This window comes from Tachysurus fulvidraco, chromosome 11, assembly GCF_022655615.1.
Source record: "Tachysurus fulvidraco isolate hzauxx_2018 chromosome 11, HZAU_PFXX_2.0, whole genome shotgun sequence".
In the NCBI taxonomy this organism is placed as follows: domain Eukaryota; kingdom Metazoa; phylum Chordata; class Actinopteri; order Siluriformes; family Bagridae; genus Tachysurus; species Tachysurus fulvidraco.
In genome coordinates, this window is record NC_062528.1 from 14,067,031 (window position 1) to 14,086,248 (window position 19,218).

Consider the following 19,218-nt stretch of genomic DNA (forward strand, 5'->3'; position numbering starts at 1 on the left):
CATTTTAGCCACATGAATCATCAGAAGGGTTACTGTGGTTTGATAAATCGTTTTTAAATCACAAAAAATGACCACACACATAATATGTCAGCCAGAATTGTGCAGTTTTACCTTCAGCTGTATAAAGATCAGACAAGTACAGAATCAATCTGCTCCTAGGTTTGCACCTGCGGCAGACCCACTGGCTTTACCACTTCCTGCCATTTACTTCCTGTTCTGTTTGTCTTCTTTAGGTTTGCAGCTGAAAAGTGAGGTCCTGGGATGGAAACTTTCTCCAAGCTAGACACTTTTTGTTTTATTTTAGAAGTAGTGGTGACTCAAGAGTCCTGAACTAGTGATTAAAAAGGTTTGAGTTATGACTTACAGGGTTTTTGAGCAAAACGTTAACCCTTAAGTATCCAGTATCGACTGTAAAGTAAAAAACACTAATATCAATCAAATTATGTTTCTGTTACAATATATATCTAATTTAATAGTTTTGATGAGGGCTGCTGGCAATGTGGCACGTTTCTATTTAACACAAAAACAAAACGAACCAAAGGAAAGTCCGATAAGCTGCTTGTGACTGAACCTGTGAGCCTGGTTAGTAGAAGTAAAGTGATATAACTCCACTTTGTGATATTATATTTTTGATATTTCCATATTGAACAACATATTACAAGGAAATCAGTGAAAGAATAAAATCACAAGTCCAGACCCTCTTTATAGCATTGCATGTATTTGAATGCAACACCTTGTCCTCTTCACTATAATGCAAGAGAAATTAAAGTCTCTAACCATACTGGCTACCACAACACGTGTCAAATGTCCTAAGCAAACATAAGCAATTCACCCACAATAATAAAACATGCCATAACAAGGAAAGGTTGCGATGGAAGAAAGGTCTAATAACTGTGAAACGGGAAGGCTCAGAGGGGACAATAGCAACTCCTCAAGCGTCTACTGATTTCCTATGTTTATATTGTGATAAGTTATCTCGGCCAGGAGTCGAGGAGTGGATGGGCTGTTATTTTGTTGGTTAGACACGGCAAAGTACACTGGCCTACTTTTGGAAAGTCAATACGAAGAAGCTCTATGAACGTGTGCCTGAAGAAAGCTGGACAGGAAGCTTTCATGCTTCTAGCATCCGGTCCTATTTACATGGCTCATCTTGTTATAAATGGCTCCAGAAGAAAACCGTCACTGCAATACTGTAATACCTGGCAACCGACAACGCGTTGCCAAAGTAGCACAGCACAGAAAAACGAGGCAAGTAGGAATGAAATCCCAAACCAGTAAGAGGACCTAAATATGCAAAACAGAACCATTTAAAAAAAAAAGTTATGTAAAAAAATAAAAAGTTACAGTATTGTGTTTCAAATAGTGTTAGTGACCAAAATATAAAAAATATATACATATATAAAAATGTTTTATGATTTATGAAATTAAATTGATTCTTTTCACATTTCTCATAATAATGGATATTCCATGTAGAGTCAGAAAGTGTTCATCAGGGGATTTTCTTCTTCCCCTCTCACACTGGAGCATGTACACACACACACACACACACACACACACACACACACACACACACACACACACACACACACACACACACACACACAGTCAAAGGGACCAGCTGATCGGGTGCTCGTGTTGCCGCTGGTCACAAACGAGTCCTTGAGTCATACAGTTACGTTAGTGCTGGCTAACTGAATTACGAATGAGGAGAGGCCCGTTAGACAGAGCGCTCATTGTGGAGATCCTCAATCAAATTTGCTCTCCTGCTCTTGTTTCCTGGAAAAAGTGCTTGTGTCACTCCTCTGACCTCATACTTCTCAACATGCACAGAGTTACACAGTAATGAGAATCTTACGTGCTAATGGAACATTTTTCACATGCACAGATTGTTGGTATAAAAAAATTAAAAATTAAACTTCCACTAAAATGTAAATGCTGGCACTGCTTCAGGCAATCTAAAAAGATTGTCTTTCCACACAAGCATGAAGTAAACTATGTAGCTTGTTTTGCTGACTGTTTGATCCACATGTCTATCTGTCATCAATGATAAACATTTGCCAACCATTATTACAGGCCAGTGTTTAGTCTGTTCAGCTCTGCTAAATAGACCCATGCTATTTCAAGACTAAATTCTCCAACATAAACATTTTTTATATTCCATGTGCTTATGCAAGTAAATCATTTATTCATTCATCTTCAGAAAATACTTTATTCTGGTTGGATCCCGAATCTATTCCGGGAACCCTGGGTGTAAAGTGTGTGTGTGTGCTCTGGATGCTATTCCAGTCTGTTGTAGGGTGCCAAACACATACGCACAGACACACAATTAACAGCAATCAATCCATCTACTACAATGTCTTTAGGAGGAAACTGAAGAAACTAGACACAAGAAGAATATTCCCAGGATTACATCAGAGACCCAGGAGCTGTGGAACTGCACCACCAGGCCACCCGATCCATGACCTTAACAGACCTTAAAGGAACACTCTGGCGTTTTTAACCTAATCTCTTTCTACCTTATTTATGAAAGACATTTTGTCTTATCTCTTTGGTAGTGGTAATGGTGTTGGGGCAGTCAGTAAAATGATTTGTCAATGATACTGTAGCTCTGTATCAGTTCATTCAGAGATGGGACTACTATATTGTCTAGTTATTCGTTGTTGGAGAGGGGACCAGTTGGCAATTAGGCATGGCATCTGTAAATTGTGTGTGTCTAAGAGTTTCATTTCTGCCCTGTAATGGGTTGGTACCTCACCAGGGTTCCTCGGACTCTGTGTAGGATAAGTGGGACAAAAATGGATGGATAAAAATGTATTTAGATTTCAATAACTTCCATAACATATAGCCAGGTATTCTGTTTTTCTCTCAGTAGCCTTGTCTTGTAAAAGGTAAGACCCTGTAAACTCTAGATAAAAAATCGTTGTACATTAGGTTAACGATCACCAGAGTATTCCTCTGTTATACTGTTTACTTTAAAAAGAGTTTGTTCTGAGAGAGAATATTTAAATTAGATAAGATAATGGCAGAATTTTCATAGGATATTTAATAAAATAATGCCAAAAAAGAAAAAAAAAACAAGTCTGTAAAAAAAAGCCGATATGTGAAGTATACTGTATGGAGTTTGTTTAATCTTCCAATAATGTGGCTTAGCCACTGTAGTGCAACTCGTTTCTTTTGCAATGTCGTTTCTTTTGTCCTAAATGCAATTATTTTGAACTGATTTCTTAAGTCATTCATATGAAACAAGAGAATGTGCAGTTAAATAAATAAGCTGTTTTAGCATGATGTGAGTGTGTATAGAAAACTGCAGTGACTCCTGATTTATCCTATAAATTCAGACAACCTTAATGGCTTTCATACAATATGAAGACTTTTCTAATCAAACTGGATTTTCATAATCACCACAATTTTTACGTAAATGTACCTGAAAATAATTTGTTCATATTCAGATAGTTAAATGAAGCTGAACGCGTGATAAAAGCACTGAACTCTAAATACATACACTAAGCTAGTGCTGTGATTGTTGTTTGGTGTGTGGTGTAAATTAATCTGCTCTATGTGGCTTATTAGCTTATGCACTCAGTGACTCTTCGAGGGCCCCTCTGTGGCATTCAGGCAGGAATAAACCCAGCTTGGGTGTGGGTTAGGGGGCAAAGAGCAGGAGAGTAAAGCAAAGCATTGGAGAGCTGTGCTATTAGCAGACTTCCTCCTCCATTGTATCTGCACAGGAAGTGCTGGCTAGCACTGATAGCGATCCTGCTAATGCCTCTGCATTCTCTGCAAAAACACCGCCGTCACCGTGCACCGAGTGAAGCCAAGTGCCACAAACTATCTGAAAACGACAGGTTCAAGAGCCAATGTTTCCGAATCAAAACGTGCCACTCTGATAGTAGCAAAACAAGAGGAAAAGCATAAAAATAGGAAGTCTCTTAGAGGTTTTCCTCCACTGCATATACAATGGTTAATAAACACCTATGTTGTGAGGCAGCACCTAAAAAAACTCACTTAAACAAAGTTACTACTCAAGAAAATTAATCACCTCAAACAAAACAAAAATTGAGTTGGCTTTTTGGCACGGTGCTGCATTTTAAGTGGACGGTTCTTATTAATTCTGCTGTAACGCCATCCAGGTAACAAATCTAAATTCCAAACAGAAGAAGAAGACAAGGCTTTTGGTTTTATGTGGGTTTGTCCACAGACTGACATGGAATTGAGTAATAAACCACTGTGACGTCAGCCTGAATGTAGGCGATGATTCAAACCGAGAGTGCTACTGTTGGCTTTGGTAAGCAACTTTGGAGGAAACAGAGAGAGAGACTCTCATGCTTTGTGTCTTTGTAGATTTTCCATGTCCCTGTAATGACAGGAAATACATCTGTAACCTTTATGTGGGCAGCTTAGTGCAGTAGGACAGCCTGCGAGGTACTTTACGGAGCTTGAGAGACTGATTTGTGTAGTTACTGCTGTATGAACTTTTTCTAAAAACGGACTAAAATTCCAAGTGTGTTTAGCACTCGTTTATTATTAGAAAGTTAATTATTAATTACATTTTAGGGTAATTGGTAGCAGAGATGGTAGCCTTTTCAACTTGTAGCTTTAGGGTCCTTAGTTTGTTCCTGAGTCACCTTATAGCTTCAGGTTACCTGGTTTGGTCCTGAGTCACCATGAGTGATTAACAGTCTGTGCAGAGTTTCACATGTTCTCCTCATGTCTGCATGGGTTCCGGTTCACTGGTTTCCATCGACCTCACAATAGCAAGCGGTAATAACTAGCAGTCTTATTGGTGAAACTACATTTACATTAAATTTCCCTTAGGTGTCTGTGAATATGCATACCCTGCACATGTATACAGTGTTCCCTCTCATAAGCTCTGGATCCACCGCAACCCTGACTAGGATAAATCAATTACTGAAGAATGGTGTAATAGGTACTAATCAAAGATCAGCCCTAGAGCAGTTCCCACACCACAGTGATTAAAATAACCATAGTAAAACCTGAGAAAAACGATAATCTGTAAAATTCCAGTAAACTCGATTCAATGTTACTTGTATGGACAATGGACATTGTCACAACGCAGCAGAACAGAACTATATCAATTCCAGATATAAATGTAAACTTCAGAACCTTATAAACTCTACTGACCTCTCCTTCATATTCGCAATCGTACAAGCACCTATATTGCGGCTGTCTTCATGAAATTGACCCCATGAATGGACAGAGTCATGTTTGTGGTGGTCAAGGTGGTAGAAGCGTTATTTTGGAGTGTATGTGGCTGTGTTGTACTGGTATAAAGAAGCAGTGTAAGAGTGACACACAAGCTTGTGTCAGGATTGGTGAGGTGGGGCTTCAGACATGGTTTTGCTTGCAGTCTCTGTGTTAGATATCAGCAGACTAGGCTACAGTGTAGACTCTTGCCCTTGGGGTGTTGTCCTAGCCTTGCCACAGAAGACCGTCTTTAGGTCCTGTGGACATTAATTGAGGCTAAGTGCCATGCAAATTTCAGGCTGCAGAAGTCTGGCTGGATAACCTAACCGTTTTCAGAACACTACTGTAGGCTATCAAGAGAGCACCAAGTACTTTCTCAGTATCCTATGTATTCTGCTGGTGTCGCGATAGTAACAAGTGTTTTTCCTGGTTCTTATGACTATCCTTGCTGATTACATTTCCAGAACCTGAAATAAATAGGCCATACATAGGGATAGTAATAGACCTGTTGATTTCCCCTCCCATTTCTCCTGAAAGACAGGTTAGTTTTACTTGAGCAAAACCACAGTTGTACTACAGCCAGGCCTATTTTTACTGTACAAGTCGACAGCAGCAGAAACAGCACTTGACAGACATCTTACATCGACCACAAAAACACATCACTCTGCATACATCACCAGACAGACACGAGTCAGGCTACACATGCCTTCATTGCATTAGCATGGTTTGTGCTGAACAGGTTATTTGTGTTTTTGGCTAATTATATTTCATACACTGCTTGTTAGTTACAAACCAAGACCAAAGACCAGACATATGCATTAAAGCTTATTATGATCTAAGAAGGCAAAGTTGCTTACTTTCATAGGTTATAACAAGAGTTAGGAATAAGAGACAGAACTGGTAGTCTTCTCTGTCAGTGTCCTAAGGGAATGCATGCACATGTAATGGCTCCATACCAATAGTCACTAGTGAGACACATCTGTTCTAGCCCTCCCCGTAGCTCTGGATTTGGTTATGCAACAGGAAAGGAGACTAGCAAATGACAGAATCCAGTTACTCTTGGGAAAGTTACATTGACTCAAGAAAATCCTTTAAGTATACTTTACTCTCCAAGAAGAAGCATGGAATATAACCCACCATTCATTTATTAGGAGTTTAAACAAGAAGGGAATGAGCTTTACATTTTTACAACAGAGGTCAGGTTTAAGACGAGCCTGTTGATTGAATGCCCTCACTAAGTGTACGTCGATTGTTCTCGATTGTTGGCTTTCAGACAACCAAAAAGCATCTATCGTGAAAATTCCATTTCTGTTCCATTAACATTCCAGCTGAGTCTTGTAGCAGTGAGGGAAGAGGACGTGGGAAGGAAGGACGAAAGGTCCAGGCGAGAGAGGAAGTAGAACAGGAAGATCACATTCCACTGGCGTCAGAGTCACAGCTCCGCCCCATAATGCTACATCAACTCTGCACTGCTGCATACCTTGCTGCTTTTTAAAAGGGTTAACTTCCTGTTAGTGGTTAGAGCAGTTTGAATTCAAAATTAAGCTATATATAATGCCAGTGTTCTGTGATATTCTAGGATATGATACTCTGATATCTATGCACCACATCATAATACCTGTGTCACACATTTTTGAAGGTAATTTGAAGAAGTTAATATTTCCGTAACACGACCAACTCCATTGTTATTTACAATAGCAAGCAACTAGCTGGACAGAAAAAATTATTTAGATTTATTTAATACTTATTTAATAAAATATTTTTAACATATATGATATATAATATATATTTGCATTTAGAGATGGCCTTATCCAGAGTGACTTACTTTTATCTCATAAAATGATTATAAATATTTAACATAATATTCTGAATATATGCAAAATGCATAAAAATTAAAAGCAAAATTTATATAACTGCAGTAACACAACTAAGTGAGACAAAGCAAAGCTTTACATTAATGTATTTGGCATAGTGTTTTTATATTAGCAGCTGATTACCAGTGCCGTATATGGCGGATGATCCGTGTATTCCTGATAAAACATACTTTATAAAAAAAATAAAATAAATGAAGACAAATTTAAACATATTTAAAACAATATATGATGTGCCATTTTTTAGTAAATACAAAATTGTAAGCAATGGCAAATTGTTGGCATATAAGTGGAATTAAGCTCTTTACATATACTGACCTATCATTCACATACAGTAATTAGAAAGCAGATATAAATTTAGCTTTCTTGGGCCTTTAACTACAATCAATACAGACTGACTCAGTTATCGTGATTCATAATCCTTGCTTAAGAATGTGCTTTCCCATATGAGGTATCTACCCATGACTTATGATCAAAGTGTGGCCAAATGTATGAGGCAGTTTGAATTACTCAGTTTTTCTAATCAAACTAGTCATAATTCTTAAAATTCATTTCTTGAAATAGATGACCAACAAGCCTCACAGAAGCTGCCATGTTCGGCCAGGATAGTTTTATTCCTCCAGCAATGATGTATAGTCTGGAATTTCAGTGTTAAATTGCTAAAAGCTTCTTTCTGACATCTTAGGATGACTGTAAATATGTCCAAAATTACTAGTGTTATTTATGTGGTTCAGCAGACACCAGAGGAAAAGAATGGTTCATTAACAAATACCTCAAAAATGCTCAAAAATTCCTCAGAAAAATAAAAGTTGGCCAAACAAAAAAGCATTCTAAAAGTTCTGACCTTGAAAAAGAACTGGTTGAACATTTAGGGGGAAAAAATCAATCAGCATGAACCACAAAGAGGCCCCAACAGACAACAAATCTATTGAGTCCAGTTAGCATACAGACCCAGACTTTTGGGTTTAAAGAAATATTTGCCACTTCAAACATTTCAGCATCATACAGTATTATTGTTTTCTGATCTTAAAAAAAGATGTTTTCAGAACAAGTGATGATACTGAGAACAACAATTATAGTTTGTACTGTACTCTAAAAGCAAATTAGGGCACTAAGTATATCCAATGCAGGCTCAACAGGATTAGTATAGCAGTGAAAAGTAAGAAGATGGGTAAATAGTCAATATAGAAATAAAATGTAGGTAGTAACCTGTGGAATGGAAAGAACACTGCATGGGAATCCCAGGCATGAAAACACAGACAGCATGGTCAGTGCAAAAAAAACAAAGAAACTCAAAAATCCCGCCTGTTCGGTTGCCTCCGCACACTCTGCTCCAGCAGGCTGGCGAACCAACACATCAATGATTCATTGAGACGAAAACGAGTGCACATGTGGGCACACGGTTAATCTGCCCCACTGGCTTGGCCTCTGCTCAGGAATTTACCATCCCGAAAACACCCCCCTCCTTCTCCCTCAACACCCCCACAAAACACACTCACACTGCTAAAAAGTGGCACAAACAGGTTCCATTAAAGGCACTTTTAAACATGTGGGCCTCCATTTATGCCATTATGGTTAGGATAAAAAGCATTAGATAGCCAGAGAAAAAAAATTGTTAGACTTGTTAGAAAGTAATACGATTACTATTAGTGTAGCTATTATGCTTGTTTTTCTTGAATATGTGTTGCTGAATTGTCATGACTGCATTTTGCTGTGCAATACCGTGACTTCTATTCGTTCCTATCAATCCGTAAAGCATTGAGGAAATGAAGAAAAAAAAATAACATAGATAAAGAGAGTAAAGAAACCAGATGCCATATTAGACAGAAAGCTAAAAAGATGCCAAAGGAATTCCCACATTGTGTGAATGTCAGAAAAAAGCCAGAGAAGCAACAAATCTTTTTACTGTGGAAAGCAGAGATCTTATTGCTTCTAACACAAAACTAACAAGATGAAAATACACAGTTTCTTTTATGCCGTTGTCTTTTGCATGTGTATGTCAGAGACCATCTGTGTATACATATAGTTTACATGCCATGCAGGGAAATGTCCTGAGTTTGTGATTATTTATGCATGTGTTTCAGTGTGAGTGCGAGCATGAAGCAAACCGGGCAGTGTGTGCGTGAGTGTGGCGGGCCAGCCTGACAGGCACCACTCATAATCGCTTTAGGGCAGGAGTTGCACAACAATGTGGAGAGTCTAATGCCTGTGGTTTGAGCCCTTGGCGGCAAATGGGCTCATAAAAATGACTGCTAAAATCTCAAGCACTGACACTGGATTCAACACACACATTATCTCATACACTCACACGCATAGCATTAGTAAGGTATCTGTAGCCATGCCTAGAAGTAGGCTCTTAGTTGGACTTAGTATCTTGTCTTAAATAGTGCTTAGCTTCTTTCTTGGTTTGCGTGTTTATGTGTGTGTTCAATTTACATGGCCCTGTCCCACACTTCTGGAACACTTTTAAAGTCTCATAGCCAATAAAATCTCATTCTTTAGCATGACATTAAACATAACCTACCTCTTATTTCTAGTAGTTCTTGTCATGTCTTACAAACTAAATAATGTTCGCAAGAATATTCCATAACAGCAAAATGTTCTGATATGGCAATGGGCATGAAAATTCAGTTGATGCTAAATAGTTTCATTTTAATAGCATACTGCCATTTCTGTGTTTTTAAATTACCAACATATCTGAGAAAATATTGATAATATTGAAAATATTGATATTGATATTGCTTTTCCTCTCTCCCTGTACCTTAGGCTCATGTACTAGCTAGCCAAATTATTAGCCTCAGTTGCTAGCTTACTGCTAGTGTCCAAATTTCCCTCTTATTCCACAATATTTCTTATGACAATAACAACATGAACATACCGAAATCACAAGTCATTTTTTAAATGTGTTTTTAGATTTAGAGATCACTGTTGATATTTCTTGATATAACACATGGAGCTTCAGTTTGAGGGTTATGATAACTGTAATTACAATGTAATTGTAATCATTTCCTTTTTTCAGAAAATTTCCAACATGTTGAAATTTTGATATTGGAAATGTTGATATTGCTGACTATTTTGTCTCATTTCACCCATCATCATGTGCAAGTGGCACTAGCTAGCTAAATCGTTAGCTTCCTGCACTAGCTAGCTAAATCGTTAGCTTTGGTAGCTCCTTTAAGTTAGTGTCCAATCGGAGCTGCCTAACAGTTTCTCTTATGATAATAACCACTTAAATGTGCTCATATTGTGTTTATGCCTTTATAAATTTTGTATATCAAGTTTAGGGAACTTAAATTGGTCATGCATTTAGCCATGAGCCTGACAAGAGCTCAGCCCAATACTGTAGCTACTCTGACACACAGCCTCTCCTCGCACGCGTCTCTCCTCCTGGTTCGCCAAAACAGCTCCGTGACTCACTCTGACTCACGCACTATGACTGCTTGCTTTTTAAATGGTCCAATATGTGTATTCACGCCATCCGACACTTTTGTAAACGGAGCAGAAAGAGAAACATGAGGTGGAGAAACTGGCTTGTGTCAGTGCCCTGGGACGAGTCGACCTACGTGTGGAGCTGAGGTTGGTTCTGTTTAAAAGAGCTGTTTGTGACCCCATTAGTGAGTTCTCTGAGTGAGGTATCTACACATCGCTGATGAAAATCTTTGCCATTAGATGTTGGGAATCAGTCACAGGAAGTCTGGCTTAAGTGTTTTCTTGATCTGTTGGCGAGCTGGCCAGCAAAACATGGAATAATTTTAAACCCATGACCTAAATGATTTCTGTCAGTGATCTAGACATAATGTCACTAGTCGACTCTATCGTACACTCATTCATCATCAGAAAAGAGTTTTGGGTGGAATACTTTGAGGTTGACCTATTACATATTAAGTAGAACTGCTTGTAAATAATCGCACTTATTAACATGCTGACTTTTTCATAGACTCAAATATAGTTTGAGTAGGAGTCACAAAATTGGACCAAGACTTAAGATAAAAGTGAAGCAGATCACTAGCCAGTTATATGAGCAGATGATAAATGAATAATTCCCCATCCTGCTCCACTGCCATTATATTTTACACCACTCAAAGATTAGCACTGGTAACATAGTGAACATACTGTCTGAGGACTTGCTCACACACACACACACACACACACACTCTCTCACTCCTAAACTAAATCATGAGCTTGTGATGTACTGTCCCTGGACTTTGGCCAGCAGTATGCTGAAATAGCAGTGTGCTGTGTTGTGGCTTGAGTAGGATCGAGGCCTCTCTTACACCACCCTGACAGCACACACAAATAGGCATAGGAGGGTATATGGGGCGAGGTGCCAATGCTCCTCTGATATCATGAAACCCAAAATACTTCCCCACCACACCCCCTAGCTGTAATTTTGACGTACCATGCATTTTAAGGAAGACCTCCTGTTTAGAACGCAAGCTGTTACTTCAACACTCGGATCATGCAGCTGCAAATACATGTCCACACCTGATTGGCTAAACAGATAAACACGGGATCTTGTTTGATAAACAAACTCAGATTGAGAGTCAGTGACCTCCAAGCAGAATCACACCAAATGACACAGTACCAGCTTTACAGGAACACTGACACAGCAGACATGGCAGCATTTGGACGCTTTAAAAGGGTGTAGTGATGAAAAAAGTTTTGTCGTCAAGCATAAATCCTTTTATTTAATTAGTTTTTACGGATAAATAGTGGACTAGTTTTGGCATGTATGCAGCAGCTTGGATAGGTGTTGACAGTTTGTCCGTTGCTTTACTACTATGATTTTTGGACCGTTTCAGCATTCGCTGAGTACTAAATACAGATCATTTTTCCTTTACCCAGTTCTGCTTGTCAATGGTATGTTTAGTCTGGAGCAGAAGCTCAAAGAAGACATTCCATTTTTTATTTTTCTTCCTCTCTTTCACTCTCTGGCTTGTTGGCCGATGCAAAACAAGGTGCTGAATTTCATAAATGACAAATAATGAATTTTTATACATTTTTTGCACTTGAGAATCTTACTTAAGGCATGCATATAATCAAATATATGTTTTTCACTGAATGCGCAGTGAATACATACTCTGCCATTTCACAACACATCATCTATGCATACACATGTCCACATACACCTCTGCTTTTTTAAGATCTCTCACATGCCAGGACAGTGATTCATTAAACCAAAGGAAATTATAATTATACAATTCCATTAGTTCAAAATAAACATACGGACAAGACGGGAAGGAAGGCAAATAAAAGTAAACAAAAAAGTCACGTCACTTGTCTGTCGTAACCCGGATTAGAAACTTGGCTCAGGTTTGTCGTGTGCGTTAATAAAAGGCCTCATCTTTCCGAATGCTTCTCTCACGAACAAGTGGCACCACATTCTGGCCCAGGGCACTTTGTTTCCTGTAAAAAGGCATCGTTTTGCAACTTTTAAGAGTTGTCACCTTATTTGAACCCTGTGAACCTTGCACTTAGACTGTCAGCCTCAGGAGGCTAGAGAGAGAAGCAGTCTGTTCTGGATGTCTGTGCCTATTGACATCTAACCAAGTTTATGCCAAGTCATGTTTGCAGTGTCCCATGCTGGCGCTGGAGGAAGAGCAGCTGCTGCCAGGATATAAGAAGTCAAGAATTGGGTGGAAGAGGAGAAGGTCAGACATTCTGGAAAACACAGCCTTCCAGTCATGGTGCAAGGCTCGATCATGGCATCCCAATGGGAGCTTCATATTTGAGGCACAGATTTTCTACGCTGATGTCATCCATTTTCCCAAACTTGCCAATATTCTTAGGACATGTAATGACAAATGACAGCCACAGCTTGGGCCAATAATCAGGGAGAAATGTGCCTGAAGAAAAATGTCAGGTTAGAAGCCGCTTTTTGGTTTGTTTTTCAGTAACTAAAACTGACGAAAATATTATTTCTGTAGCTTCTTTCTCCATTTTCCTAATTTAAAATGTTTTGGGCAAAGTAATTATACCAGGATCATGCTGAATTACTGACTTCTTGGTCAGAAGACATACAGACTTGCATAACGGAAACTACACCTAAACAGGCTTTTTTTTTTAATTAAAAAGAACATATATTTGTTGATATAGTGGCAATTGATAGCAAAGAGAAAACCCCACCATATCATATGGAATGTTTTTGGATGAGTCTCCAGTGTCAGTCTTTTGTACCAGTCGAAGTCAGTTGTAACTTTAATAATGTCTTCGGGACAGAGGGCTTTGTAGTTTCTCTGATTTTATTTGCCTTATTAAATTGTTTCATGGGCGTTCCACAACATTTAATGCGTCAATAAAGTAAGAAAAAGTACAATTATGTCTGGATGGAAGCCTTATCATTATTCCTTACACCTCTGTGTTATTGAATAACACCAGCTATCCAAAAGATGTGGAATGACTGTAGTAAGAAATGATTTCAATTCAACATGACGCCCTTCAATTGAACGCAAGAACCAAGCTTTAGTTTGTTTTCAAAGAGGTTCGGGTGTATGGTGGTTGTGGTAGAGAATGTGCTATCATGAGTGTGACGTACTGAAGGACGGGAAGAATCGATTCTTGGCTCGTAAGCCTACGCTGATGATTGGTGGCCATGTACAGCATCAAATATTTGCACTAGCCGAGTGACGTCTGTGTCATATAGAAGTAACAGGAAGAGCAGACAGAGGGTCATCTGTGCATGGAGCAAAGACATATGGTTAGGTGTGTTTGTGTAGAAAAACAGTGCACTGCACATTCGTTTGTAATTTTCTGAAGACACTGATGCTAAAGATTTGACACAAACTGACAAACTAAAGACCCATTATCTGCTCACGCTGGTTTTTGCCTACTTTTAATAGAAATTTGCATGAAAGGTGTAATCTAAAGATGAGGTCTATAGCACTTCATGTGCTTTTTCTGTCAAAAGAAAAACTAAACTATGGTCAGCTCTCTTAATGCACTAAGAAGCTGAGAAAGGCTTCAGCACCAAAGGACATGATGACTCACCTCTTTCTGCACGGATATGGCTCGCTGAACATCTTCCATTTACAATCAGTGCCATTCACTCGGTTATTAAGTTCCAAAAAGTGCTGGACATTTAAGGCTATTAGAAATCATTTTCCTTCTGTTAATTGCTTTGGCTCTGCACTTCTGCAGGCAAACCTGTATCCGTCCCTAAAGAACAGAAGTCTTTAGTCAATTTATTATGTGAGTGAATTAAGTTAACGATCATTTAAGAAAAAGAGCTGAGTGACTAGGAGCCCAGGACAATCTATACCGCAAGCATGGACATTAGAGAATAATACAATACACTTTTATGTCCTGTGATGAGTTCGATTCAAACACATTTCTGAAATTTTCATACACTTGTCACATATCACAATATACAGCTTTAAACATTTTCAGGTGTGTTGCCGAGTTCATAAAGAAAACCTGCTATATTAATTGATAGGTAAATAAATAGCTGTTCTTTCCGTTCTTCTGTGAGAGCAATTCATTGCCACTACTGTAGGTGAAATTTGGTCTTGATAAATGCACATTTGAGCATTTTTTAATAAGTAGGCGTGTGCAGACTTTACTACTTGAGTTTTTCAATTGTGTTTCACTCTTTTTGTTCTGTAGACTCTCTGAACTTCAGGTATATAGGTGAGGTCAAGTGATACAACATCTATGCTACTATGCAACATCTATGCTACTATTTACAGTGAATATGATGGAAAAGTGTCGTTCTTTTGTGCAGGTATATGCAATGGTTGGAAAAAAGTGCAACATTATGCAGAAGTGAGAACATTAAGAAATGAATAAAGATCATGATTTATATTTGATTTTTGTGTGTGCAGCCTAACAAATTCCTCTTGTTGTATCCTCTATGTACAGAACGGTCTTGTGTCTCACGCTATAAGAGGAGATCACAGCCGGCGTGACCACAGGGCATTCTCCCTGGGAGGTTTGACATTAAAGCAGTGCGAGTTACTTTGTAAGAAGAATCCGTTTACACTCTGGACTTGAGTTCAACTGGACCTGTTTCAGAATTCTTCTCCACTCCATGAGTCAACAATTTAAACCCAGTGAATCAGGGAAAGTGTTTGGTTGCCTGTGGACACGGGTAAAAAAAATGCATTTGTCAATTTTGCCATGATGAGCACTCAAGATCATTCACTCTTGCTCTGTGTCTTTCTCGCCAATTCGGAAAAGGACGCACACTTTTATCTGAAGAAGAGATCAGGTAAAAAATGTCTGTGCCCTCCTACTCAGTGTCTTTTCTGCGCTTCTGCGTAGTAGCCGAGATAAAATAAGCAGTAAAGCTGCTTACAAGCTCAACACTGAATTTAAGAATACTCAATGTAGTGATGCCTTGTTGTTGTTTTTTTAGCCATTTACACTCACCTACAGTAAGCTGACCAGATTTTCACCATTACTCACACACACACACACACACACACACACACACACACACACACACACACACACACACACACACACACACACACCTGCAGGACAATAAGAGTCTAATGTTCATCTATGCAGGCACTGCAGTTATGAGTAAAATGGTTAGGAAACTGAGTTGTGTCTAACATTTTGACACAATATCAAATGTAAATTAAGACTTTTAAGGTAATGTAAGTACCTAAATTTAATAGATTTTTGGTAACAGAAAAACAGCCTAATAGCCACTGACTGACCTCACACTTCTCACAATGAGATTCAACGACTTTTACAACCACAACACTAGAGCAGGAACAGACATCATGTATACTGTTCCACTGAATTCCTTTTTAATCCCCGAATCAAAACACTGTCTGCGTTATTACGTAGCATGTGTCATAAGTACGCAGCACCTTTCCTGACAGAGAGTACTGACTCATACACACAATTAGGCAGGTCAGAGAGCACTAAGCTTGCAAAATCGCACTCACAAAAGCACAAAGCCTGAGGAATGCTGGGACAATGCACTCAAATCGGTGGGTGGAACCGAGGTTTGCCTGCATGTGTAGTCTTTCATGCAAACATACCTGGCATGCATCGTGGGCGAATTGACGCATAAGCCGTTGGTTATTAATAGTGCGATGAGGTACTACACCTAACAACGTAACTTTGGCTCCTGTCTCACAAGGTGGTTTCCATGGATTTCCACGGCAATGTTTTTTTGTTTCTCTTGTTGTCAGGTGGCTTCGGGCGTATGAGGAACATAAAGGTGTCTGTGCCATCCAAAGAAGCTGTAGTGTCGCAACTGTCTTCAGAACACTGTGCCACTGGGGTTAAACTGGGGTGGCCTTGAAGGCCTGGAGCTCTTCATTCTTGTTTTTTTTTTTTTTTTGTGAGCAACAAATATAATTGAACGCTGGTACTTTAATTTGCCATAAAATCAAACCCAGCATGGCAAAGAAAGGTAATAAAAACAATGACAATAATGTACCACAAGGCCTTGTCACACCACAAAGCACAATCTCACACACACTTACACACCCATTCACACACTACAGACAATTTACAGATGCCAATCAGCCTACGATGCATTTCTTTGGACTGGGGAGGAACCAGTGTACTCAGTGGAAACCGCTGAAGCATTGGGAAAACATGCAAACTCTAACACACACAAGGAAGTGGCGGAAATCGATCACCAGAGGTGTGAGGCAGAAATGCTAACCATTGCATGCAGGAAAGAAGAAGAAACTCCTTAGCAACAATTACAGACAGTATGACTACAGAGAGAGAGAGAGGGAGAGAGAGAGAGAGACACACACACACACACACACACACACACACACACACACACACAGAGAGAGAGAGAGAGAGAGAGAGAGAGAGAGAGAGAGAGAGAGAGAGAGAGAGAGAGAGAGAGAGAGAGAGAGAGACACAGAGAGAGAGAGAGAGAGAGAGAGAGAGAGAGAGAGAGAGAGAGAGAGAGAGAGAGAGACAAAGAGAGACAGAGTACACAGCACTTAGTAACACTGCACAGCTGTAAACTATGCATCCAGAGCCAGGAGTCCTCATTGTCAGCAGACACTTCATGCCTAACTTTACTCAGGACCTGTCAATATGACACACAGGCAGCAGGAGACCTGTTGTGTGCGCTTAAATTCCCAAAAATCCCTCATCCAAACCATTGACTAGGGACTCTGACACTCCAATGTTTATAGACTCAGGACAGACTGCACTGTTTACTGCTGTTCCCTTATTGCACGTGTAATGTAGTCTGTGCGCGGTATAAATACCTTCCAGCCGGCGGAGCTGTTGCTGTCGCCCTTGTCCTTGAAATAAGGGACGCTCTTCACCATCCAGTCGTATATCTGAGACAAAGTGAGGCGCTTCTCCGGTGAGCTCTCAATGGCCTTGGTGATCAGGTCAGCGTATGACATGTTGCCCCAGGCGTTGCGCCGCGCCGAGCCGCTCTTCCTCTGCGCCGCTGCTGTGGACGAGGAGGAAAGTAACGGCACCTGTTGCTGCTGCTGCTGCTGTGGGGGAAGCGGAGCGCCGGGGATCGGTGGCCGCTGCTGTTGTCGGTGCCCGCAGTTTTCTTGGCACTGGAAATCCGGGCACAAGACGAGCGGCTTGTCATCAGGATAGTCCTCGGATTCTTCCAGCAGACTGAGACTCGTCAGGAAGTCAGCTGTGCCACTCGGCTCGTGCTTGACCGAAGGCGCCGGCGAGGACGTGCTCGAGTCTGCGGGGTTTGTGAACTCGGGCCGCGGCAGCGGCCAAGTGCAGGACCGGGGCCGCGACAGGGGCTCAAAGTCCGGGTCGATGTCGACCAGCTGTTGCTGCTGCTGTTGCTGGGCCGCTTCCGCCATGGTACCGACAAACGCCCAGCGTCACATAGAGGTGGCAGCGCACAAGTGACAGCCGCGACGGCGCGCACAAGAGCGCGGATTAAACAGGAAAAAGAACGCGATAGAAAAAAAGCAAGAAAAGTTTCGTGTAAAAGTAAAAAGTACAAAAACCTACATTAGTACTAAAGCCGTGAATCAGACCGGAGAGTCTGTGACATCTAAACGCTTTGTTATGGAGTTGTGGTCAAAGTTTAAAGCGATCCGGGCAAGCTGTAGTGTGTGTGTGCGCCTGTCACTGTGTGTGTGTGCGTGCGCGTGCGCGTGTGTGTGCGTGTGAGAGAGAGTCACAGAGTGAGCGCTGGTCTGGAAGCGGCGTTACTGGAACTCATCTATCATTGGTCAGATGATACCGCCCACAGTTGATTGAAAGCAAGCAACAGCCAATCACAAATGCCCTTTGAAAGCGAAACAGCACAAAAACATTGCTTGGTTCCGCCCACACTACTAGTAAACACATTTCATTACACGCGCTGGGTTTTAGGTCACAATGTGCCTTCGAGTGCACGTGCATCCTTAAAGTAGCTTTAATAAACATAATGGAGTGTTATGAACAGGCATAAGCCACATTAGTATTATAACTAAACAAATTAGATTTTTGTTTAGAGCAATTAATATAATTCACTATTGCAAAACATGATAGAAATATCAACAGATTTTGTCATATAGAAATTAGGACCTGTAATGAAGTGGTGCCATTTCACTGTGTATGTATAATGCTACTACTGTAGTTATGTACACTGTGCAGTCTGCAGTACCAGTGATGGCGTGTTGTTTCGACTCAGTTTAGAGGTTTAGTAGATGAGAAGTTTTATGTTGGCCACAGAAATGCGGTACGCGTGACTATACTGCCATCATGTGGCCAGTATTAAATATGACAAGACCGTAATGTCACTGGTCTAATATCACAATGAATGTGAATCTGAAGGGTCAGAAAGAGAAATGATTAAAATACACAAATAAGCACAATAAATAAAATATTTTATGCATGCATTATGAATAAATATTATATTTGTCATTTTATTTATCTATCTATCTATCTATCTATCTATCTATCTATCTATCTATCTATCTATCTATCTATCTATCTATCTATCTATCTATCTATTTATTATGTATTTATGCTGTCTTTAACCCTTTTTGTAAACCTTTATTTATATATAAAACACTCATCACTCCTTGCACTGCACCTCGCACCCTCAGAGCTACCAGCACTGCTCGACTGGTCCCACGATCTCTCAGGGTAAAAGGTAAGTAAGACTCTCTTCTGACCTGCCACCAAGGTGGTGGAATGAACTTGCCCTAGGTGTCTGGACATCTATATATATATGTAT

The 19,218-nt window shown here is 40.0% G+C and overlaps 1 protein-coding gene across 1 annotated transcript in view; it reads right to left on the bottom strand.

Moving 5' to 3' along the window:
- The window catches only part of foxo1a (forkhead box O1 a), a 29,513-nt gene extending 11,331 nt beyond the window's left edge, over positions 1 to 18,182 (bottom strand). The window contains exon 1 of the mRNA XM_027147858.2: positions 17,273 to 18,182. Within this exon, the coding sequence (XP_027003659.1) occupies positions 17,273 to 17,848 (576 nt within the window). The 5' untranslated portion in view covers positions 17,849 to 18,182. The remainder of the gene's footprint in view (positions 1 to 17,272) is intronic.
- Between the last annotated feature and the right edge of the window lie 1,036 nt (positions 18,183 to 19,218).